General features: G+C 51.7%; 1 protein-coding gene across 1 annotated transcript; it reads right to left on the bottom strand.

The window, feature by feature from the left end:
- Positions 1 to 3,962: 3,962 nt before the first annotated feature.
- Positions 3,963 to 21,160, bottom strand: SDC4 (syndecan 4). The gene is made up of 5 exons (XM_044262964.1): positions 21,067 to 21,160; positions 9,503 to 9,641; positions 8,358 to 8,404; positions 7,312 to 7,510; positions 3,963 to 4,279 (listed from the first exon to the last, which is right to left on the bottom strand). The coding sequence occupies exons 1-5, from the start codon at positions 21,133 to 21,135 to the stop codon at positions 4,128 to 4,130; spliced, it is 606 nt and encodes a 201-aa protein (XP_044118899.1). The 5' UTR covers positions 21,136 to 21,160; the 3' UTR covers positions 3,963 to 4,127.
- Between the last annotated feature and the right edge of the window lie 4,252 nt (positions 21,161 to 25,412).

Here is a 25,412-nt window from a genome sequence, read left to right as displayed (position 1 = left end):
ATATATGGAACCCAGACTTGAACATGGCTTCTGAGGGGTCTTGCCTCCTGGAATCTCCTTTCACAATGAATGGGGCTGACCTGTGGGACCAAGAGGCTGCTTCGTGGAAGTGACAGTGCAGGACCCGAGGTTTGGCCATAAAAGGCATTGTATTTTCCACCTGGCTCTCGTGGATCACTGTCTGGGGAAAGGCAGTCGCCGTGTCATGAAGACACACAATCGGCCCTTGAGGGTCCACATGGCAAGAAACTGCGGCCTCCTCTCCACAGCCTGCAGCACCAACTTGCCAGACATGGGGGTGAGCCACCTTGGAAGTGGATCCTCCAAGCCGGGTCAAGTTTCTAGATGACTGACGCCTTGGTCAGCATTCTGACGACAACTTCGTGAGGCCCCACATGCCCTAGCTCAGCTGCTCCCACATTCCTGATCTGCAGAAACTCTGTGAGATAGTGGTCCTTAGCCCCTCCATCAGGGGGTAATTTTGTACAGCGATAGGTCATAGAGGGAGCCTCTTGGGAGCTAAGCTTACCCAAAGGATGGCGCTGATGAGGAGAATAGGGCGCCTTTTGTTGAGCACCTTCCGGTCCCTGGCTCTGACCTCCCCCCCTCTGCAGGCTGCTGGCACACAAGGTAACAGCTGTAAAAGCTGAAATCCAAGTTCAGAGGTCCCGAGCCACCGTCTCACATCACCGGACACAGGCCTGACCGAGATTTCTGGAACGGTGGAAATGCTCTCCTGTGTCTGCACGGCCCAGAGCGGCAGCAGCTGGACGTGACTGTTGACCCCTTGAGATGCAGCTGGGACAACTGAGGAACCGTTTGTTTTTAAAAAATTACTTTCAACTGAAACAGCCACGTGGCCACCAGCTACCAGGCCTCACAGATGTGAGGAACTTCTTCAAGAACCCGGATGTGAGGAACTTCTTCGAGAACCCGGTTATGAGGAACAGAGATCTGCTCAAGCCACCTGGGACTCCGGAGGAACTTGAGGCCAGGCTGGCTGCTTCAGAGGGGGTTAACGGTCCCAAGCAGCCTCCAGTGAAGGGGCCTTGGGCCACATAAAAGCTCTGATGGGCAATGTGGTTGTGGGTGGACTCCAGGGCCCAAGTGCCTGGGTTCAAACCCCACCTCTACACTTGGTTAGCTGCTGTAGCTAACTTGGTTAGCTCCTGTAACCTCTTAGCGGCAGCGTCCCCATCTGTGTAACGGCCACACCGACAGCACCCACTTTGTGGAATTGCTGTGCCAAAGAAGCGGGTGCTGGTGTGAAGCAGAGTGGGTTCTGGCACAGGCATGTGACCTGAGGGTTTGCTTCTACTGCCAGTTCCTCTGAGCCCTTCCCCTGATCCAGCTAAGCACTGGGAGGCATGGCACCAAGGTTAGGCCACCGGAGCCCAAAGCCCTGGAATTCAGGCTTGACTCTGCAGACAAGCTCAGGGCAGGTTTCCCCCTTGGTAAAAGGCTTTTACCAGGATCAAGAGAGGCACCAATGGGTTCTGTCCAGACCTGCCTACCACAATGCCTGCAGAGGCCAAGCAGGTGGACAAAGACTATGGCAACCCACAGAACCCACGTCTAGACAGATCCTGACTGTGAGCAACTTCCAGTTGTGGCCATGTGGCTGGAGAGGAGCCCAATCTTTTGAGTTTTTCCCCAGAGTAGTGGGGAATCTGTACTTACATGGGGAAACACCCTCATTTCTATAGTTGACACCTAATCCAAGGACTTGTTTGAAACAAGGCACCATCTGAACAAAACACCAAGGCAGGCACAAGCAGCCCACAGGTTGCCACGTGCACTTCTATTTATTTCTTGAAAAGAGACGGAGAGTGAGTGAGGGCAGGAGCGGGGAGAGGGAGAAACAGGCTACCTGCTGAGCAGGGAGCCCAACGTGGGGCTCAATCCCAGGACTCTGGGATCGTGACCTCAGCCGAAGGCAGTCGCCCAACCAGCTGAGCCACCCAGGAGCCCGCCATTTGCACTCTCTGCTTCTCCTCCTCTCCAGGCCCTTCCTTGGCTTCTTACATCTCTGCCTTTGGTGTCTGGCCCCACGAATGGGATCCAGATCTGGTCAGGCAACTCTCTCAGGCTCCACTGCTATCAAGGGATACAGAACCCAGAAAGAATGACCTCTTACAAACTTTAAAAATGACAGAGACAGGCAATCTAGAAAGTACCAGGTTTTATTATCTTATAAAAAAAAAAATTTAGTAACAGACAACAGTGTGAGGTGGCTGTAAGATGTGCTCACTCCCAACAGAGCCAGAGGGAAAAGGACACGGCGAGGGGGAGGAGGGCAGTGCACAGGACCCAGCCAGCTGGGACCCCAGGTTGTAGGGGTGAAGGATGCAGGAGGCAAGGGCAACTCCCCTGTACCCCAGCCAGTGGGGACAGGAGAGGAGGTGGTGTGCCCAGACTACGCCACCAGGCCTCTTCTTTGTGGAGCAGCAGGGTCACCGATAACAAGCTCCAGGGCCAGTGCCCCATCAGCCCTCCCCATCCTCCCGGTTTGCCCGGGGAGATAAGGTTTCCCCCCCACCGCAAGGCTGGGGCTGGGACTTGTTCAGTCAGTTTCGTTCTCTAGCACTGTGGTTCAACAGGTGGACATGATCTCTACCTGCCTGTTCACTACAGCAGCCACGAGTCACATGTGGTAAGTGAGCACTTGAAATGTCATTAGTGTAAATGAGGAAGGAATTTTTCACTTTATGCAATTTTCATTGATTTGAATAGCCACATGTGGCCAGTGGCCACTGTAGCGGATAGCACAGCTCTCCAATTTTCTCGGAAATTTGGGAACAGCAAAGGAACACCAGTTGGGCTCAAGGTAGAAGCTACAAAGGAGGCAGAACTGCCTACCCTCAACTACTCCAGCCCAATCAGGAGAAGGCACGAGGAACAGAGAGAGACAGAGCAACAGAGAGAGAGAGGCAGGCAAAACGCCACTCAGCCACATGAAAATCCACTCACTCAACCATCCAGCCAACCTCAAATGGGACATATCACACTATTTCCTGAAAAAATATATTTATCTATTTTTCTAGAACCAAGGAAGAATAATAATATATTACAAGAAAAGAGACACAAATATCTCACCATCCCCTACATTATATTTTGGGATCTGCTAGAAAACTGTCTCAGCAAAAGCTACTCCTAAGAGGAAGCAGCTTCAGAAAGGGCCAAGGTCATCAGTGGGGGAAGGGGCGGTGTTAAGTATTAAAAAAAAAAAAAAAAAAAAAAAAAGGATATTTAAAGAAAAGGAGGAAAGAGGGCCCTATCTGAAGCTATAAATAGTAAAAAAAAAATTAATAAAAATCATATCTCCATCTCTTCTCTCATTTTCGAGAAACAAAAATAAAAAAAGCCATTAAATACAAACTTCGCAGGTACTATGGAAAGTGCAAGAGAGCGGAGAATGTCTCGGCATCGGCACACTCTTGCCCAGGCAGAGGCCCTACACCAAGGAATGAACCAATCAGAAAAAAACTACCCCGCTTAAGGTAGATTTGCAAATACTCTGCAAATCCGTTCCAGTATGAACTTCAAATCTTCTCCCCAACCTCCCTCCTTCCCCACACCCTCCCCCAAATAAAAAAAGTTGATTTCCAAAAAGTCAACTTGAAAGAGCCGAGAATGGCCCAAGGTATGCCACAGACTCCTGTAGTGTGGTCACGAGTGCCCTTGGATGGACACGTCTCAAGGTGCAGATGGTTCTAGTTCCTTCTCCTGGCTCCTTTTCACAAGAGGAGAAGGCTGCTGGGGGCAGGGCTCCAGCAGGACTCGCGTCCCAGCTTCAGAGGGGCTCTGGGTGAGGCAGGTTCAGGACAGGCTGTAAGCTGGGCCCATATTTTACGTTTAAGATCAAGAAAGGATCCAATCCCAGACCTGCCTTCAGCAAGGCCAAGGGTAACCCTATTTTTCTGCCAGGACAACCGAGGCCCAGAGAATCAAGAAGAGGCAGGAACAGAAGATGTCGTCTCTTCCGACACTTGAAACATTATCAGAGCTCGAGATGCTGAAAGGTCAGTATTAGGTAGCCCTCCCCCTACCCTAACGTCCACCCTTCCAAATTCTTCGGCTTCCCTCCCCTGTGGAGGTCCAAGCCAATCAGTGCCCAGGCGGGCGCATCAGGCGTAGAACTCGTTGGTGGGGGCTTTCGTGTAGATGGGTTTCTTGCCCAGGTCGTAGGTGCCTTCGTCCTTCTTCTTCAGGCGGTACACCAGCAGCAGGACAAGGAACACGGCGAAGAGGATGCCCACGCCGCCACCCACGATCAGAGCTGCAGGGGAAGAATGGGAAAAACTGCAGGTCAGGACCTTGGGCACACTGCCAAGTCCCCCCCGTCAGCTCTCTAACATCTAGCCTCCCCCTTGCTGTCACCTATGCTCAGAACAACCTCATTCACAAGACTGGGGGTGGTGGTGGGGGTCACTGTTAAGTCACTTAAGACCACAGGGCGAGCGTGGCAAAGCCACCATTCCAACCTGCACCTGCGGCAGCCCACAGCCAGGCATGCCCCTGCGACAGCTTAGCACCAACTGGCTGGGAGCCAGCAAACCCCCAGACTGCGACAACCCGCCTTACATACTCGCCCCACCCCCGCCAGGCCGGAGCATGGCGCACTGTGTAGCAGACTCTTGCGCACGCACACCTGCCTGGACAGGTACAAAAGTGCTCCATCCACACACAGGCACGCTACCAGACACAGCTCGGACACGCGAACACGGGGCCATGCATGCGAACACGGGACCATGCTACTGTGTCACAGGCAATGACATATTGTGGTTTCCTCTCCTCTGTGTGCAGCTCAGGGGCTGAGCCTACAACCCACTCCCATTACTCATCGCTGGCTGTGCGACTGGGCAAGTGCCTTCATCTCTCTCACTGCAAAATGCAAATAGGAGGACCTTTCTCATGCACGGGTCCTAAGGATTAAATAAATTAACCCACCGCAAATACTCAGAACAACGTACGGTGGAGGCTCAGTACTCACTAACTGTAAACTCAGGTGGTTACGTGTGTCCCCAGCACCCTGAACTGGGCCTGGCACGCCAGGTATGTGCTTTAACCCACTGAGCCACCCAGGCGCCCCCAGTGATGTGCTTAAGAAATGACTCTCCCCAATCAGCTCAGAGAAGAGCACTAGCCAAAGGTGCCTGCTGGGGTCAGGCAGACGCGGGCTGCTGACCTAAGGTGAACAGCTGTTTTGCAGAATGCCAGGCTGCCTGAAGGGCTCTATCCTGCTCGTTGAGGGGGCAGGGATAGCTCACAGAATCCTTGCTGGGGCAGACTGAGTCCCCTAATTCGGTCTTACTACGGCTAAGGAGATTAATTTCCCATCCCTGCACATACTCCAAATCTACGCACAGAACAGGGGCTGAGTGGCACAGAGGAGCCCAGGAAGGTTCTTTCTTGGCTAAAACTCTATGAAAAAGCAACAACAAAGTGACCCCCCCCCCAAAAAAAAAACACAGAAAAAGCACATGGAATGAGGTTTCAATTCCATGACTGCTTTTTATCACCTTTCCCCTCTGATAACCTCCTGGCTCTTCTTATCAGGACATTGGTCTGTGCTGGGCCTCTCTCTCCACAAGGTTCAAGGACAGTCTCAAAAGGGACTGTGGTCCTAGGTTCAAACACCAGGGCTAGTTTTGTGACTTTGGACATGTGATTTGGCTTCTCTTGAGCTTCCAGAGAGCCAGACGTACCTGTCTGATCGGGCTGTACGGACCTAGTGAGGGAGGCACACGGATCATAAGGCATCTAGCAAGTACCTGAGAAACTCCCAGGTGCCACCGGGATGTTACTGGAACGGACAGTCTCACCCCAACTAGTGCAACAGTTACACTACTTCTCACATGAAGATCTTACGCATGTCTAATTCTCAACTGGAAGGCTTAAGAGATGACCTCGCTTTGGTTCTGTCTCTTGTTATGTGACCCAAGTAAGTGGTTTGCTTTCTCTGGGCCTCAGTTGTCCCATTTATAAGACACGCTTGCTTGGACTGGATCAGTGGTTTTAACATTTTTCTTTAAAAGCAGCAAAACCCTTAGCTGGTGCAAGAAAAAACCCTATGCTGATCCCACGTATGCCAGCTAAAAGCGAAACTCTGTGGTTGAAAAGGTGGGGGAGGTTTTACCAAATATTCAGAAGCTTAGAAGGTGAAAAGGTCTCTAAGGGCTTCTCTGGTTCCAACAGCACCCACTACCCCTCTTACATGGCACAGCAACCAGGAGGCCAGGATCAAGGCTGAGCTAGGCCCAAGGTCAGCTGGGGTTATATTCTCCCAGGAGCCTTATCTGCAAAATGCAGGGCAGAGGGCTCTTTCCTTGTACCACAAGCCTCCTGGGAGGTACTGGCCCAGTTGGCTGCCAGGAGACAGGAGTAACCAAGCCTGGGCCCGGGGGACCCATTCACCAGGTTGGTTCATGCAGACAGGCCCTTGGCCTACCTATTAAGACTTGGTCAGAAAGACAGTTCCCTCTGACAACCCAGCCCCAGCTCTGGCAAACCCAGAGCTGCCAGGGAGGGGGAAAGGGAGCAGTCGCCACCCCAAATGAAGACCACGCCCGAAGCCCCACCCTGGGGCAGAGCTCCCACAATAGCACACCAGTCAAGAACCCTGTGGCTCTCACGTCAGTCCAACCCTGAACCTCTCTCTCCAGGCCTCGGTGTCTTAATCTGTCATAGGAAGGACCTCGATATGCCACCCAGAATTCAGTCAGTGAGGACTCAATGACAGCCTGTACCAACAAATCAGGAAAGTGCTTTCTGGGTGCCCAAATAATTTCAGATTCTAATTTTCAAGGACTTATGACACCTACACCAAGGGGTAGCACTGTACCCATTCAGAGAGGAGGAAACTGAGGCTCTCCTCCTCCAATGGGGTTGGAAAGCTTCTCAGCCAAGGTCATAAGGCCGTCAAGTGACCAAGCAGGTGGATGGAGAGACAACCCAATCCAACGAGTCTTGGGGCTTTCAAGGGACTTTCAAGGGTAGTCAGTGTTTAATAATTAACTCCCCAGTACCAACCACCCCCCAGGTTGTGCAAACGTTTTGAAAGCAAGACAGGACTTAATAAAGCAAGTGACGACTCTCACACTGTTCAGAAGCCTTTGATATGCAATTCTTCCTCCCTCTCCAGCAGGCTACAAGCCAGGTCAGACCCACCCCCTAGGGAGGGGTAGTCCTTGAGTCTCCAGGGTACCCTGTGGTGGTAAGGAAGGGGCACCAAGGAGCCCAAGGCATCTGTGTCTGCAGCACCATCTCCTCCGAGTCCCCTCCCCCTTCAGTCTCTAGCGAGAACTTCACCTGCCAGAACCTCGGTCCTCTCGAAGATGCTGCTGCCTTGCGCAGTGCTGGACATAGACACCCTGTTAGACACGTCCTGGTCCCCTTCGAAGGGCGAGATCCTTTTGGGGATGACCTCGTTCTCCTCCAATTCCTTGTGTTCAGTGGGGACCCCGCTGCCAGGCCCTGTCCTCTCAGGGATATGGTTATCTAGAGGCACCTGGACAGGGTGGAAGAAGAGAGACACTCAGCGTGGCCTCAGGACACACCCCGGGCAGGGGACAAGACAATCAGCCAGGGAAGGAGTCGGCTTCTGCCATCCTGCTGGCTGAACCAGGTGGGTCTGGGACAGAAAGTAGCACCAACCAACCTCTCAACCACTCTGCCATCGAATGCCCACTCTCAACCTTTCCAGATCTGTCCCAAATGGGGAATGAAGAATGGGACCAGGGTGCTAGGAAACACGTGTTCCCGTTCACTGCTGGTTAGTGGGTATTTGAGAATCGCCACCCGGAGGGCAGTGTGGCAAAGCTGCAGGCAGAAGCTGCTTGCCCTTTAAGGCAGTAACTTTGCCTACGGGACTCTGTCCCAAGTTGCTAATCAGAGATTTGAGTGAAAGACGCCTGCTTAGCGTTATAATTTCAGAAGTCAAAAAATCATAAATAACATTTTCATCAATAAGGGAAAAACAGTGAACTAGGATTATGCAGCCTATATAAATGCCTAGGAAGTGCATTTAATTATGTGGGCAAACAGACTCAAACTCCTGACCACTTTAAGTGAAAAATACAGCACACACAACTGTTATCTACAATTTGATATTTATGTTGGGAAATACCTAGGAATGCACAGAAAGGACCTTGGAAACACATCTAAGTGTTGACAGTGATTATCCCTGCAGGAAGGATGGCCCACCCACGACCCACAGTTGTGCCTGCCCCTAGGAAGCTGAGGCCACAAATAAAAGCTTTCTTGCAGCAGGAGGTCAGACCCTCAATTTATGGACCCCTCCCACAGGTGTTACAGAGGAGCAAGAGGGGAAAGGCAAAAAAGCATGAATTACTCACCAGCGGTTCGATTAGTTTAGGAAGGATCTGGGGGTCCTCTGAGTCATCTGGAAGGTCAGAAAGGCTGTTTGAGTGTGAGGTCACTTCCCCTTTAATAAAGGACCTCCCCCTTTATCAGCCACGGCTGGTGGGAGTCCTAATGTACAACCCTTCTATGCTCAAGGTACACCAAGTGGCCATTTGCACCCCACCTTCAGTTACCTCATCTGTAAAATGGGCTCCCTGGTTCTTTCACAAGAATGCTGGTCAGGGAGAGGAGCAGATCCAGACCCCTGCTCTGTAACCCCTGCTCTTGGATTCAGGGACCTGGGTGGCTCAGTGGGTTAAAGCCTCTGCCTTCGGCTCAGGTCATGATCTCAGGTCCTGGGATTGAGACCCGCATCGGGCTTTCTGCTCAGCAGGGAGCCTGCTTCCCCCTCTCTCTCCACCTGCCTCTCTGCCTACTTGTGATCTCTCTGTCAAATAAATAAATAAAATCTTAAAAAAATATATTAGACTATCTTTCACAGCATTTATACATTTGGAATCCAAGGCTCAGAGGTCACAGGGTACAGGTAGCATGAACTCAAGACTACGGGACTCTGAAGTTCCAACTTCCCATCTTTCACACCCCTCTGTACCCAGGAAGGATGCTTCTGGAGGAGCCAGGGAGTCACAGAAGACCAGGAACAGCCCTAGCTCCCCATCATCCAGGGCCTGGAAGCCTGGGCCCCTTCACCCACTCCCCCACCACCCCGAAGCAGGAGCTTGTTCCTGGCTCCCCACCCGCACCTCTGCCTGCCCACACATGCTCCCAGGCCTTTGAGCAGGTCCTTCTCCTTTTCAGAAGAAAACACTGTCAGGTCTTTCCAGCCCCACCGCCACCAAGCCCCCAGCCACAGGCGACAGGTCCAGGCGGTGCTCAGAAAACCTAGAGCTACAAATGCACTCCAAGCAACAAACAACTTGCCCAAGGAGGGTTGCCAGGAATGGAAAAGGGTTGATAGTTACTTTTGTTTCCTCTTTTTTTGAGAGGGGAGGAGCACCGCAGGAAACCACCCCGATCCAAATCCAAGTTTCCAGGCGAGCTCACTACCCTGTGCTCCGTGAGGTCACTTTCCCTCCAGCCCTAGGACCCCAGGCAGCCCACCACACACCCTCCATACCCAGATCTCCAGAGCCAGACAGCTCCAAGTCATCGGGTTCCTGCCCAGGGGCCCCAACATCCTCGTCGTCTGGTAGGGCTCCAGAAAAGTATCGGCCTTCTAGGAGGTCTTGGGGGTCAATGACTTTGGTCTCTCGGATCTAGAATGAAAAAGGGAAGTCACATCAGCCCCATCAGTAGCCCCCCCCCCCCGGTGCTCTGTAACACCCCCCAAGCCCCAAAACGCAGTGAAGTGGGCATTCAGTAAGATAACCTGGGGTGCTGGAATGTAACCAGACCAGAACCTGGAGACCACCCCTCCTGGTCCCCAACTTGCTGTGTGACCTTAGGCAAATCTCTTTCCCAACCTGGGCTAATCAAGTTTATTTATTAAAACTTTTTATTTATTAAAACTCAACATTAAATTTACTAGTTACCATTGACTAAACAATTATTACATGTCAGTCCCTGTTCTTAACACCTAAGGCATATATTTAACCTCATTTTACAACTGAGGAAACTAGGCATTTCCTTTTCACACCAGCAGCAGGTTGAAGCGTGAGGATTCAGCATCAAGCTGCCTGACGACAGAACCACACAGGCTGGAGGGTATAACACTCCAGGGTTCCAGGATGCTCCTGGAGTCACAGCTGATTCACCCGAAGCGGGGAAAGGGCTGCCAGCCCTGGTCTTGCCCAGTCTAGGACACCCTTCCCCGCTGACTCAGACTGGGCTGGGACAGACAGAGCTGGCTCACCCACACCCTAGGGCAGCGTCAGGCCAGGCACTGCGCAGACCTGGTGACTCACAAGTCCATTAGCACACTCTTCTACTCAGTTTTCCAGCATCTCCCATAGATCGGTTCTGTACCAGCCCAGGAGAGGGCACAATGAGGCACCCTGTGGACGGACCATCCCCTCTGGCACCCACAAATGTCCTCTGTCCCTACCCCATGGGGGCCCAGCCCATCACATCACAGCAGAATCTTTTTTTTTTTTATTTTTTAAAAATTTATTTATTTATTTGACAGACAGAGAGCACTAGTAGGCAGAGAGGTAGGCAGAGAGAGAGGGGGAAGCAGGGTCCCCGCCAAAGCAGAGAGCCCGATGCAGGACTCGATCCCAGGACCCTGGGATCACGACCTGAGCCGAACGCAGCAGATTAACCCACTGAACCACCCAGGCGCCCAATCACAGCAGAATCTTAAGTCCGCTTCCACCAAGAAGCTTTCAAAGGGAAAAGTATCAAGGTCCGATTAAGAACATTAGCCTCGCTGTTCCCATCTCCCAGCGCTCACAAGGGTAGGAAACATTCAGAATGCTTACCACCTTTCTCTTAGCTCTGGTGCTAAGGCTTCCCAAAGAACAACCCTGAGCAAAGTCCCCCCCCCACCACCATTTACTCAGATACTAAAGTGCCTACTATTTAGGGGCTCTGCTCACAATCCCCAGAATACCAGCTACAAAGGCCAGGGAGGGCCCGACCTCTCATTTCCCAGAATCGGAGAGAATGTGAGCTCTGGACAGGGGAGTGACTTGCCTAAGGTCACAAAACTGAGTCAGCCAGACAATTCAAGAGTGGAGAGGCCAAGTGTCTTTTTGACTGCCCCAGGCTGTCCCTTCAGCCAGCTGAGACTGCCAGTGACCGGAGGGGGGGTGGTGGTGTGTGGATATCTGTTCCTAGAACAAGCTATCCTGGGCAGGAGAGGCCCAGGCTCGTCAACTTCCTCCACTGGCTTCCGGGGAGTAGGTGGGCAGGATCTGACTCCAGTGCCCTCTTCCACCCCCCCCACCCCCCGGAAGCATAGATGCTGGATTCCGGGAAGGGAGGAAGGTCAGGTTAGGGGGAAGGCAGCGGGCACGCAGCCCTCTTCCACCGGATGGGACAGTCTTTGCTGAACACTGGGCACGCGTGGGGGTGGGGAGCCAGAAGGGGTTAAGCCCAGTTTGGGGATGACTTCACGACTCGGGAATCAGGAGCTGCTGAGCTGCTGGTGTTGGAATTCCAGCCCCCGCAAACAGCCCCGTGCCTGTGGCTTCGGTTTGGCAGCCGGGGAGGAAGGCTCCTCACGGCGGTTGCGAAACTGTCCCTGGGGCGAGGTCCCTGTGTTCCCGCCCCCATCTCCAGCCCCGAATTCCCCCAGGCTCTAAATCTCAAAGAGCAGGACCTCTCAAGCCCTTAGCAAACAGAAGTACATCCTCCTGATAAATCCTGTGCAGAAGTGGAACCGGGGCCTCAGAAAGGTTAAGTGGCCTGCCCAAGGTCACGTTGGCAGAGAGCAGCCACGCTGGACCAGAACGAGGCACAGGTCACCTGAGCCTTTCACCACGTGCGCACGAACACCTGCAGCAACACACGTGCATACAGAATGCCCAGCCACCCAAGCTAGCCGGGAGCCCTAGCGAGTGGAGGTCAAATGCAGCCCAGAGAAGAAAAAAAATGGTCCTTTGGCCACTTGTTGACCTGGCCCGGAGACCAGACCACCTGTGCGAGTCACAGCTCCAAGACCCCCAGAAAGGGGCTGGGGTCCCAACACTGGGCAGTTTCAGGTACTATTCTTGTCTCCCAGAGCCCTGGAATGTTGTTTACCCCTCCTGCCCTTCTTTTACTATGTGAAAGTGCTAAGGGGTGTTTCAAAACCACCCACGGAATTAGCATGCTGATTGGCTGGGAGTTACTCAGTTTTTCATTAGCCAGATGGAGAGGAATGACGGTCTCGAACCCAAAGCTGAAACCCAGATTCACTGGCAGCGCAGCCCTCTCAGGGGTTGCCTGGTGATCCCTCCCCTTTCCTTTCTGTACCAGGTTCCTGGAGAGGGCAGATCCCACCAGGGGTCAGCGGCACCGCCCGCTGTCCACCCAGTCAGACACCTGTCCCAGGGCACTCAGGACACCTTCGCGGGGCCAATGTGCCTTCCTCCAGCAAGTCCCAGGGCGTGGAAGCAGCAGCTCTGTGGGGCATGCTATTGGGAGGGCACAGGAAAGCAAATCCCTCTTCCAGAAGGTCACCCTTCTCTCTGCTCCTCTTTGCCCCCCGACTCCTGACAAGAGGGAAATTCCCAAACGGGAACCCTTTAAGACTAGGTCAGCAATGGGCAAGCCTCCTTTTGTGTGTATGGGGGTGAGGAGCAAGCCAGCAGCCCGCCCTCGCCTCACCCGCTTTGCAGACAAGACCCATTCAGGCTGCGGTGGAAGAACCAGGCCACTCAGCGGCCAGAACCAGCCTTGACCAGAGAGGACCTACCGTGCTCCCAGCGGAGCTTACCCATCTGTTCCCCATTCACCCCCATCCCTGCCTGCGGACCGTGTGTTCACGGGGGAGCGTGCACACACAGGCATCCTCTCTGGGCCCTCGGGTCTCCTTTCTCACAAACCGCAACAGAAATCACCAGTTGAATAGGTCAGTGGGCCTGGGTCCCACAGACCCTGCTTGCCGTGGGGCTGGTGGGCACCTGGCTTGAGATGCTGGATGCCTCCCCAGATCAGCCACAGGAGAGGGGGGAGGTGCGCTTCTGTTCTAAAGGAACTAACACCTGACACCACAAGGTAACCAAGGCCTGGGCTTGGTTATCAAATGGTCTCATTTTGTAACCCGGCAAACGTATTAAAAGACAAAGGACTTTGCCAAGGACTGCCAAGCACTCGGCAGCAGAGTTGGACTTAGAACCTAGGTCTCCGTGCTTGAGGCTGGAGTTGTCCCCCCGCCCCACCCCGCTTCAAGGATTTTGACAGCAAAACCAAGAGTCTCAGCAAATCCACAGGCTGCAGCTGTCATTCCAGACATTTCCACATCCAGTCCTTACACTACAGGCAGGAAGCTAAGAAAAGGTCACTAACCCAAGCCCAAAGTCCTAAAGCTTCAGTCCTCAGGGAAAAAGCACAAGCAGGGTCTGGGGTGACCAGCTCAAATATCCACTTCGTGCCAGGAACCAAGCTGGATTCCCCTCCCCTTTATGAGCTCATCTGTCCAGCCCAATATTCTTGAAACGCGCTCTGGCCATTCTGCAGGGAGCGCAGGTGTAACGGAGTCATTTATTCAAAGTCACACAACTGAAAGCAATGGAGCAGGCATTTGAACTCAGCTCTTTCTCAAGATCATGCCTCAGCCACAACCAGATTTCTCACTGCCACCCACGCGTCACCTCTCCACCCCAACCCTACAGTGCCAGGCCAGGCTCCACCAGGGAGCAAACAAAGGTGAAAGTGATACTGCTTGAACAAAAGAACAAAAACTTGGCTGGGGCACCAGTGAGAGAAGTTCAGGGTCAAGGCCTGGTCAGCCAGTGGGAGGAAAAGAAGGAGGAGAGCCTCCCCCTCCCCCAACTCTGCCCTCAGGCTCCTTCCCCAGAAGAGGTAGGGCCAGGGACACACCTGACCTTTCTTTCAGGAGGTGAGACCAGAAGGACCATCCTGCAAGCCAATTCAAGGGGGCGGGGTGGAAGGGGGGGGGAGCAAGGACACTGGACTCCGACTCCTGAACCCACCAGAGTGGTTCTGACCAGAGATTCCCCAGAAGGGGCCTCTGGTACAATCACTGTCTTCCCCCATCCCCCCTTCGAAAGGGTCAGGTACCCCATGGAAGGAGCAAACTGGGGAGCCACAATCAGAGCTCTACACTCCGGCAGAAATGAAGGATCTGCCAGCAGAGTGGTTACCCACCAGCAAAGCAGAGTCTGGCCACTTTCTAACTACCAGAGTCTTGGGGCATACGTCCCATCTTGAACCCTCAGCTTTCTCTTTTGGTCAGCAGGGCTAAGAGTGCCCTGCTGGATGAGGAGAATTAAGTGCAATGCATCAGTGTGTGCAAGGGACCCAGCATATGGCCTGGTACACAGCAGGTGCTCAATGAGTCGCAGCTATTATTAATCCCCACCTGCCTTCATTCAGGCTAAAGGGATTAGTGCTCAAAGGGTTCAGAGAGACCAGGGAAAAGCTGTGGAAGCAGTTCCATTGCTAGAAAGTGGTCAGGAGATGGGGGTGGAGGGGAGTGTGCTTTGCAAATCGTGAATAAATACCTATAATGAATTTACTTTGTTTCTGGAACCAGACTTTTCAACAACCAACCAAGTCCCTTGAAACTGCAAAGAACCTAGAGATAGGTCCATACAACTTGGGAGTCCCCGTTCTAGTAAGAATGAAGCAGAGAAAACTAGTGGTATTTTTCCAAAAAGCAGCAAATAGCAGTGACCAGAGACACCTGACATTCTACTTGGGGACCTGTACCCCCTGGGGCACTTCCTGACCTGCCTTGGAGACAAAAAAAAAAAAAAAAAAAAATCCAAAGGCAGAAGAAACCACACACTAATCCACAGCCTGGTGCTCTGGTACCTGAAGGGTTAAGGCAGGTCTGGGGTTCGAATGTCAGCTCTGCCCACTCCAAGGTCGGATTACTCTGAACACAATCACTCAGGAGAGAAGCCAGGCCTGGCACTGCCAGCAGCCAACTTTTCACCAACCCCCCAGGGCAACTCCACAGCAAGGGCTCCAGGATCCTGGGGTGCCAGCTAGGATGGGGGTTGGGGGGGGCTCCTGCATTCCAGCAGGTGATGGGGATTTTCCCCACTGCCCCCCAGTCTGCCCACCTGTCAAAGACGCTTCTCAAAGAGACAAGCCTCCCTCTGTCTCAGGGCCTGGTAACCAAGCTGGGCACTGCTCCGATTACTGCTGGAGACAGCCGGGAGGGGGGCTAGCTCCCCGAGGGCCACAGAGACAGAGGTGTATTGAAGCTGGGACTTGTAATCTAGGCAGCAGATCCGAAGTCCCTGCTGGATCCATGGGCGGGAGGTAAACAAGCCTCCCATGCTCTCCAGAGCAGAGTCGATAGCCTTGTCTCCGCTGATTAGATCAGCCCTGGGTGCTGGCTTCCTGCCCCTTCCCAGCCTCCCCCCTCCACACACACACCCACGTGGGGAAGCCACTGCTCCAGACCGGGTCAGTCTGTCCCCCAGACGTCTCCCAGCCGGTCTTTCCCGGGGCAAGGAGTGTCCCTCTCCCTGTGACCGGCCACGGGTCATCCCTGCCCCCATGGCCTGAGGTCCGAGTGGTACAGCCAGTCCCACAGGCCTGGCCACGACCAGCAGGCTCCACCAAGTCACTGTTTCCACACATACCAGCCTCTCCCTGCCTCCCCTTTCCATTACCCCAGGTGTCACCTGACTAGCCAGCCTCTTCTACAGTGCCAGAGGAAACTGGGGCAGCAGAGCTCCCGGCCTGCAGAGTGGGGGAGGGGAGAGGCAGACTAAAAGGGGGCGGGGGGAGGGGCTAAGTAAGAGGGACTGGCCAGGGGGTGGGGGTGGAGAGTAACTGGGGGCACAGACAGGGTAAAAGTAGCAGGGATAGGTGTGGGGACTGTAGAAGGCTTAAGCTGGGAAGAACCGTACAAATCAAAATGCAATCTCATGGGGACTCCTGGAGCCCTCTGGAAAGGATAGTAAGTTTTGATCCCCAAGAACTGTAACCATCGGTTTGCACTTCAGCACGCACTCAGATGCCACCTCCCTGAAGCCAACATCTGGCCCCGGGAAGAACCCTCGTCGATCTGCTCACAATAAATTAAGATCACGCCAGCACTTTACAAGTTTGTCAAACACCGATTGTGACCCTTAAGTGACACACCGGGTGTTTAACTGAGGACACATTGGTGAAGTGACTTATTAACTAACTACATGTCCCGGGGTGAGGAGCAGAGCTGTGATGGTGACTCGGGTTTTTCTGGCTGTGAAATGGACCACTTCTAGTCACCCTGCCTCTAACAGACAGGGACGTGCCTGAAGGTCACCAGCCCAAGAAGTCAGGCTTCCAGTCCTTCTAGGGTTAAATCAGGCCCCAACTGTTGAACACAGGCCTTCTCCTCCCTCTCCAGGCACTGGCACTGAAAGCCTACTGGCTTTTCAGACACTGTACCTTCCCCTCTACCATCACACCCCTTCTCCAAGGCCAGAGCGCTATCCCTGCAATATACTCAGCCTCTGCTGGCCTAGAAATTCTGCGCCTCCAGCTGGGGAGGCTGACCTGCTGGGGCTTTGTTCAGGTGGTCCCATACCCTTAGCAAAACCCCACCACCCTCCAGGGCTGCTGGCAAACAGCTCAGCGAGGGCTTCCTCCAGATCCCAGCAGGAGGGGTGCGGCTGCTGAGAACTGGTTCTTGTTTAAATATAAACCCAGAGGATAATTAGCGAACAACCCACTTCTAAAATAAACAAACAGGAGATCCGAACTCCATCCGCCCCACCCTGGACTCCTCCCTTCCCACCTTGTTGCAAGAGGAGGGAGTGTAGGGCAGAGAGTGTTTCAGGGGCCCTGGGACTAGGATCCTCCAAGGTACACGACCACCTGGTCGTGTCACTAGTCCTGGTGTCCTGTCACTAAGAATGCAACCTCCCTACCAGGCACACACTGTTAAGATTTACCTGCAGCTTCATCCCAACGCCCAGGAAGCAGAGGCTGGGGAGACTGGCCCACGTGCCCACCGCCCTGTAGCTAGTAGAGGTGGACTTCACACCCCTGCAAGTCAGGTCAGTCTGGGCCCAAACCACCATTCCAGGGCTCTCCAGCCAGTTCCAGGTAGCAAGGAGAGGGCGTCAGAAAAAGCAGCCTCGTGGGGTGCCATCCTATCCGGACTGCACCACCTTGGCTCTTGTTGCTCAGAACTTTCCGGCAAACAGCTCTACCTGCTCTGCACAGGTCCCAAGCCCAATCCTGAAGGCTGGCTGGATTTGCACCATCAGAGCCCACCCGCCCACAAGGCACTGGAAGGCCCGAGGCCTAGGGCTGGCATTTCCTGCACCCCTCAAAGCCCAGAGTGCTTGGACACTATCTCAAATAGGGTCTCAGAGGACAAGGTAAGACTCTGGAGCCCATTCCAACACCCCACCAGAGTCATCCTACTAGCCAAGAGTTGCCAGGAAATGGGTGACTCAGGCCGGCCACTGCTCTCCTCCAGTGACTCACAGGCCCTGTCCAGCCCCTTCCCCCAATTTTAAGAGGTCATTTGGAAATCACACCCACCAGTGCAGGAGGCTGAGAACAACCAGGAGCCAATTCCTCCCAAGGGGGAACTGCGGCTGGAAGCCCAGCCTGGCTCTCCCAGCTCCGCATTCAGGACGGCCCAGCACTCCAAGTCCTTGGAAAAGCCCTCTGTTTCCAGGAGCTGGGGATGGCAAGAGCTGAATGTCTGCACCCCACAGCTTCTCTTGTTTAGGATCTTCACCCAGGGGGCCAAGAAAGCTTCCCTACTCCTCAGCGGTGTGTTTTCAGGGCAGGAAGGACCCTTGGAGGGCTTTAGCCCAAGGTGGGCTTGTTACAGAGGTGAGGACACGGAGACCTAAAGATAGGGCTCATATGCTCAAGGTCACCTTGCAGTTCAGAGGCAGAACTCAAGGTATCTGCCTTCAAACCCAGCCGATTTCCTCATATGGAATGTTCTCTGAAGATGCTCCAATCAGACTCTTTGTATTATCAAAGAGACCCGGTTCTGTCCTAGGCAAGGCACTATCCTTCTCTGAGCATCAGTTTCGTATAAAAATAGAGGTAATAAAACCTACCTCACGGTATCCCTGGAAGACCTTCCTATCTGTGATAAACTCCACGCACTCTTCTGAATGACATTAAATACATGTATTCATGTATTCATTCATACAAACATTTGCTGAGTCCTAAGGGACCAGTATTTCACTGAAGATGAAAAGAGCAGAAATCCCCTCCGTCATGGGTGGAAATGGTTATGTGTGGTGGGGATGGGGATATACTTCAGCTGAAAAGGGCATTCAAGGTCATTTGTTTCAAACCCCATTTTACAGATGGCGGAATTTCAACCTCACAGAACCCTCTAGACCATGGCCCAAATATCCCCTTTAGCGGCTCTCTGGGCTTCTAAGAATTCCTAAGAGTTCTCACTGGCCACTCAAGGGTTCCAGAGCCCCTGGGCTTCTGCCCCACTCCTACCTTGGTGCAGTTAAGGGAGAGAATTCTCACGGAGACCAGTAACATCTCTTAAGCTAAAATACACTTCCCCAGAACCCACTGGGCCTGGTGCCACATTGGCAGGCTGTGCTCCTGGGCAGCAATACCTGAGGGGAGGGCGTGTGTTGGGGGGTCCAGCTCCCAAAACAAGGCTGTCTTTAATTGGCTGGGGAAGGAATTGCAGGAAGGCAGTTCAGGGGAATGCTCCCAGCTGGACAGGAAGAACTGGTTTGGGATAGAAAGCCCCACCGGGGAAGAGGCTGGCTGCTCAGACTGGGTTCCCTTCCCAAAACTTGTGGCACCAAGCCCTCGTGGTTAGGGGTAGGGTACCACCCAAGGAGAGGGCAGGCCTTTGGCTAAACTTGGAGAGGGGCCTCAACAGCTCTCCTGGAGGGAGACCTCAGTTCCCCCATCAGTAAAGTAGGCATAATACAATCCCCACATGCTGGGCTTTTCATGAGGATAAAATGCACCAGACCTGGCATTTGGAAAGCACTTAACAAATCCTAACTGCCATCAGCAAACCCCTTCTCCATGGGCCTGTTTTCTCCACCCGCAAAAAGTAGGCAGGCCTCTCCATCATCATCTACTCAGCTATGACTAGGTCTGATTTTTCCCGCCACAACCTGGGCAGGAAGGGGACAGGGGAGGCAAAAGGGGAAGTCCTGTGACACAATGAGAGGTGGAAGGTCTGTGACACTCGCCAGGAAGGGGAGTGCTGAGGTCAGGATAAGAGATTCGGGCACCTCTCTGGACACCTCTCTGAGGAAGGGAAGCAGCTGCTCGGGGCCTACTCCTCCCCAGCTGGTGGGCCACCATGCACAGGGCTGACACAGCTGCGCTCCTCCAATCCGTATCCTTCCAACTGGCCCCAGGACCCAGCTGTCTGCTCCTCACCATGAAGCACCTGCCGACTCAGCAACCCCTGAACCGGGACTGCTGTTGTGACTGGACCCAACCTGACAGGACTTCAACGGTCTCCCCAGCAGCTTGACTCCCAACACATCTCTCGGGGGCCTAGGGAGCAGCAGGCGTAGGCTGGGGTCCGTCTCAGGCACTAACCTTCCGGTCAGGTTGCCCTTAATTTGCAGAAGTCATCCCCTCACTCTGGGCCCCTGTTCCCTTCCACCTCAGAATTCCTCGAGGCTGGCCAGCCCTGAGGATGGGACACAAGGACAGACACTCAGAAAGCATCAGAATGCAGCTTATCATTAAGAGCAGGAACTTGGAAGCCTGGCTGCCTAAATTTGAGTGACTCAGCCCCTTATTAGCTGTGCGACCTCGGGTAAGTTAGCGAACCTCCTCAGCCTCAGGACCCACTTAAGAACAGTAAACTGCGGGGTTGTCAGAATTAAGCTACTTAACAGACCATTAGAATAGCCATTAGAAAGCTATTAGAACACCATAAGGCACACCATAAGTGCTAAATATTTGCTTTCATCACTGCCTGCCTGCAATCATGCTGGCAGGTTCTTCTCCGGGTCTCACTCATTCTTCAACAGAAGCCTGCCAGGCAGAAAGGACTTTCCCCGAAGCCCGTAAGAGAAAGGAACCCCATAAAGAATTCGACAATGATTAAACTCCACAGACTTTCTCTCCCCCACAATGGGGGGCTTACGGGCATGAAAAGGGCATAGAGCTGGAGTCCCTGGGGGCCAGATAGCCTCTCCCATCAATTACCCACTCCCCCAACTTCCCAGATGAGATTGTCACCCTCCTCCCCCACTGGCTGCTGGGATGAATGGAGCTTCTGGTGGCCCAGGGCTTTGTAAACTAGGACAGGGACAACCAGGCATTGAGAGGAGAGCTTCTAGGGGCTCACTGAGGCCTTCTCTCCCCCAGCCCCCTTTACTCCACTCAAGATGCATGCTCCGATTTCCCGTGTGCAGTTCAACAAAAATAAACAGAATTCTCGCAGAAACCTAAGGTTCAACTCTTGGTGAAGTGCTGAGCCCAAATCATCCCTCCCCTCCGCCCTTGAAGGATCAGAGCGGACCCTAAAGCAGCACTGGTCATCTCCAGTTGCGCTCCCCCAAGCCCAATGTGCAGATAGGGAAACTGACACTCAGAAGGGGCAGAGGCTTGCCCTGTCACAAGCCAGTTACAGGGCTGGGGCCAGACCCTTCAGGGCTCAGTTCTTCACCCCCTGGTGTGTGAAACAAGCCCCCCCCCCGCACAACCGGGCCCCCCTCCCTCTTCCGAGTACAAGCAGCCCCCTCGTCCCCAGGCCCCGAAGGATTCTAGAGCCGCCGCTCCAGCCGCTTACGGAGGGCGAGCAGGGGGATCCAGGACTCGGAGCCTGCCCCAGGATCACCAGGGAAGGGCGCGAGTGTGGGGACAGAAGAGGTGACACCGGCTTAGTCACGTCCGAGCCTGTAGCGCGCGGCGGGGCCGAGGCCAGCGGAGGCGGGAAGAGCAACAGGCTGAGGCGCACGTTCGCTCGGGGCAGCCACCCCGGCCCGGCGCCTCCCCGTGACCCCAGAGCCAAGTTTCCAGCAAGTTTCCCCGGCCTCGGCGTCCAGTTGGGGGAGGCGCGGCCCCCCCGAGCTCCCCTATCCCAGGCCCCCAGGAACAAAGGAGGCACCGGGCCGTCCCCCCCGCCCCCCGGGATCTCCAAGCACCTACCGACTCGGCAGAGGCGGCGGGGGCGCCCACGAGGAGCAGCAGCAACGCGAGCAGGCGGGCAGGGGCCATGGTACCGCGGTCCGCAGAGAGCGCGCAGGCGAATGACCGGGGCGAGTGTGTGGCCCCCCCTCTTATAGGCGGTGGGCGGCCCCCGCCCCGGCCCCGCCCCGCCCCGCCGCCGCACCCCGCCCGGAATTCCCCTGCGAAAGCTGGGCCTCGGGGCGCTGCGCCCGCCCACGCGGCTGGAAACCCCGAGGGATCCGTCCGGCGCGCGCCTGGAGCTCGAGATCTACCCCGAGTCCCTGTCCCCTTTATTTCTTTGATGCCCTGCCAGGCAGGCCCCGAGAGATCACTGTGTCTAAACCCATTTTATACCTGGGGAACTTGAGGATACGGACTTGCCCAGGGTCTTCAGTTTTTAGACCCGCGTTCCTCAAACGCGGTGCGCTCCCCTCTGCGGGTACGGAACACATTCCGCATGGGACGTGAACGTGCGTAGCTTTAAGGGGGCAGCAAACTTACTCTTTTAAAGAGCTAAATGTTTTCTTCTTTGCGGGCCATTCAATCTCTTACAATACTTTGACTCGAATTCCAGCATTGTAGCTCGAAAACAGCTATAAATACTTAAAAAAAGAACGTGGCTGTGTTCTAATAACACAGTATTTATGGAACACTGAAATTTGTATTTCATGTAATTTTCACATGTCACGAAATGTCATCCTTGTTTTGATCCACCCCCCCTTCCAAGATTTAAAAACGTAAAAGCCTTTTTAGCCTTAGGATGGCTGACCTCCGTGTTACGGGATTCTTTTTCCAGATTTTGAAGTTCAGAAAAAGTGTGATCTCTCTAACTGGTCTGCAAGTCTGTCTCAGATCTGCTTCCACCCTTTGTAAAGAAAGTTGTGTGCCTGCCTTACCCCTGCCTTACCCCTTATCCTCCCAAGCAGTAGGGAAGGGCTGGAGGTGGAATCCTCTGGGGCTTCCAGATACAGATATTGTTGGAATTATTAAGGGGGAGCTTCCCATGATAATCAAAGTACCAAAGGTGCCTAGACTTACCTCTCACCCTTACTGATTTGTATTACATGTATCTTTCTAAGGCAGGGGCATGGTTTCATAACCAGAGTATTTTGGTCTCTGTTGGCTAACTGTGAATTCACACACTTCGCAGAGTCAAGAGTTGGGAGTGATCTCTCCTCTTCCTCCCTTAATTATTATCAAAGGTTGAAAATCTCAAGCTGCAGAGATCCTTGACAGTAAAGCAAGCTTCAAATGCCGATCATACTTTTCCCCACGGATTTAAAGGTAAGCAAATTTTTCCAGCTACTCCCTTAGGATTGAGAAATAAACTGAGAAAATGAGTGAATTTCATCTCAGAATAAGACAGCCTTTTGCAAGTCAGATGGTTTTTTGCAATCTTTGCTTTCCACACAATTGAAGGAGGGCCTAATCTAGTTGTCAGTACATAGATCATTAAAATAATTTTTGATGATAGATCACTATGCGATTTTGGTTATCTGTCAACACATCGCTGTAACAAAACTCCTTTTCTTCCCACCAACTTCTTAGAACCAGTGGTGTGCTGGTAAATGTTTAACAATAAATTGGGGGAGGCAGGAAGTGCTAATTTGTACCATTTGCCAAATCTGTGGTATAAATACTCCCACTTAGCTGATTTCAAGCTCCCAGTGTGATGTCATTGAACGTGGAGTTGGTCAGAGATGAGCAATATTTCTACCATGTACAGTGCAAAATAATAGGCACAATAATATCAAGAGCACAGATAACAAGAAGACATAGTGAAATAATTAGGAAGTAATGAGTCTTGAGTACAAAGTATTTCCTTTGTTTTTAATAACTGTAAATTGACATAATTTCATTTTCAGTAATAATCATGTACCCTAAGTTACCTAGCCTCTGTGGGTGCCTAGATCACCCACAAATTTCCTAAAAATTGAAGCAGTACAATCTGACTCTGGTACACCACTGCTTGACAGCTATAAACAATCAAAAGTTGGAATAATATTATTGCTAAAGCTTGTCTTATTCTTGCACAAGCAGTAGCCCTCCAGGGACACGTGGACTAATGGGGAAGGAAACATCCAGTTTTACTTTTTTTTGCTTAATAATTATTTATCAAAATTTTTGAACTGGTTTTACCACTGTAGACATATTTCAGATTGCCCATTTTAAATATGTGCAGTTTATTTTATTTCAGTTATATTTCAAAAAAGCCATTTTTAATCGTTTCAAGGGACTTCAAAAATTTGGAACATATTTACACTGTTTTGATCAATTGCATTTTTACGATAATTATAATGACTGAAAATTTTAAAGCTAGTCTTATGGTCATAGAAGGTAAAATAATGATTCCATTGACATATATGTATTTTTAGGCAGAGAAATATGATAGCTCTATCAATAAGCTATTTAGGCATTAAAAAATACATTATTGGTTGAATGCCTGGCTGGTTCAGTTGGTAGAGCATGTGACTTTTAACCTCAGGGTCATGAGTTCAAGCCGCCCATATTGGGCATGGAGCCTACTTAAAATAAAATAAAAAATACATTATGGTAAAATTTTAATGTGGTGAAACATGGGGTGAAAATTTGAGTTTGAATAGAAAAAAGAATGATATGAAACCATCATTAGAGAAGAGCCTATTCATGATTGATTGATTGATTTTAGTAATCTCTACACCCAACATGGGGCTCAAACTCATGACCCAGAGATCAAGAGTCTCATGTTCTACCCACTAAGCCAGCCAGGTGCCCCGTTCATGTATTTTTTTAAAGGGATGGTTGTAGGTATCAAATTGCTAGGATATTTAATGCAACTGACATAAACATTTTATGTTTAAAAGAATGACATAAACATTTGTTTTTGAGTGTATAAATTTATAATATGTCAGAAATTGCAGCCTTTGTACCTGTTTAAACTCTTGATGGTAAAAGGTTCGCTGTCAACTTAAAAATGTGCAGGAAAGTCCATAGTTGTTCAATAATGATTTGGGAAGCACACTAACAAAAAAGATTGACTACTGACAGCTTAGAGAGCAGAAGCTTTTCCATAAAACCATCCCAACCTCCTGAAATGAAGGAATTGATTTTCCCTTCTCTGATTTCTGAGAATCTCTCTGAAGCATGAAATACATTTGAATATGGTTATTTGTAGATTGGTGGGGTTTTAACCGGTGCTTCTTGGACTGGGGACAAGGGGAAACATGGATGGTCACTACTCCCGTAGGGTATGTGTCTCTATGCAAATATCTGGGGCATGAAACTTCAGATTCTCTCTCCCTGACCCCCAAGAGGCTAAAAACAATTTGAACAGACCAAGGCCTTTTAAGACGTTTTAATAGGTTCTTCTTTGACTTCCATAAATCAAAATGCAGTAATCAAAGGTTTAGTGAACTTAATTAAAGTCCCCAATTCCCTACGTGGTACTGAAGTAAAACACAACAAACAAAACAAAAAGCCAACCAAGCAAACAAACCTCCCCTCTACCCCGTATTAAGGGCCAGAGGTTCTTGATTAAAATCCTGTGTCCTGCACTTGCCAGTTAGAGGAAATTTGAAAGTCCCTTTGCTCCTCAGTGACATGGGGGATAAAAGACCTACCTTTTGGGGTACTTAGGAGGACGAAATAAGGTGAAGTGCTGGGTACCAAGTCCATGCCCACTACATTATGGTGCTTCCTTATTTTCTACCCCTGAGGTGGAGGAAGTCTGGGGGATGGCATGGGCCACACACAGATCCTCCTGCCAGCTTCCTTCCTTTCTTTTCTTTTCTTTCTTTCTTCTTTTTTTTTTTTTTTTAAAAGAAGGTAATCAACAAGGGCGTCTGGGTGGCTCAGTGGGTTAAGCCTCTGTCTTCAGCTCAGGTCATGATCTCAGGGTCCTGGGATCGAGTACCGCATCAGGCTCTCTGCTCATCAGGGAGCCTGCTTCCTCCTCTCTCTCTCTGCCTACTTGTGATTTCACTCTGTGTGTGTCAAATAAATAAATAAAATCTTAAAAAAAAAAAAAAGGTAATTAACAGTTTACAAAGTGCTCCCAAGGCTTTATTTCATTTAATCTATACAACTCCATTCTTTAAAAAAATTTTTTAAGGATATTGCATGTAAATTTATTTGTCTTCACAGATGCTTAAGGCTTAATTTGTTGCAAGCCTTAGATATTAAAAAAATAGATGAATAATTGTAGAATACTTTTGATAGTTTACACATATGGCACACTTTTGCTCAACCCTATGCACCTCAATACGGATTGTGAAAATAAACATATTTTTTAAAAATATTTTATTTATTTATTTGACAGACAGAGATGACAAGTAGACAGAGAGGCA

Source organism: Neovison vison, chromosome 8 (assembly GCF_020171115.1).
Source record: "Neovison vison isolate M4711 chromosome 8, ASM_NN_V1, whole genome shotgun sequence".
In the NCBI taxonomy this organism is placed as follows: Eukaryota; Metazoa; Chordata; class Mammalia; order Carnivora; family Mustelidae; genus Neogale; species Neogale vison.
Note: the sequence above shows the minus strand (reverse complement) of the source record. Positions and strands in the feature narration are given on the sequence as shown.

Bases quoted from the DNA above. Each gene is read 5' to 3' on its own strand.
- SDC4 (XM_044262964.1), bottom strand. From the start codon at position 21,135: ATGGCCCCTGCCCGCCTGCTCGCGTTGCTGCTGCTCCTCGTGGGCGCC. The intron at 8,405-9,502 runs GTATGGAGGGTG...CTGACCTTCCAG, and splicing joins GTCTGGCTCTGGAGATCTGG to ATGACTCAGAGGACCCCCAG. The intron at 7,511-8,357 runs GTGAGTAATTCA...CACCCTGTCCAG, and splicing joins CTAAACTAATCGAACCGCTG to GTGCCTCTAGATAACCATAT.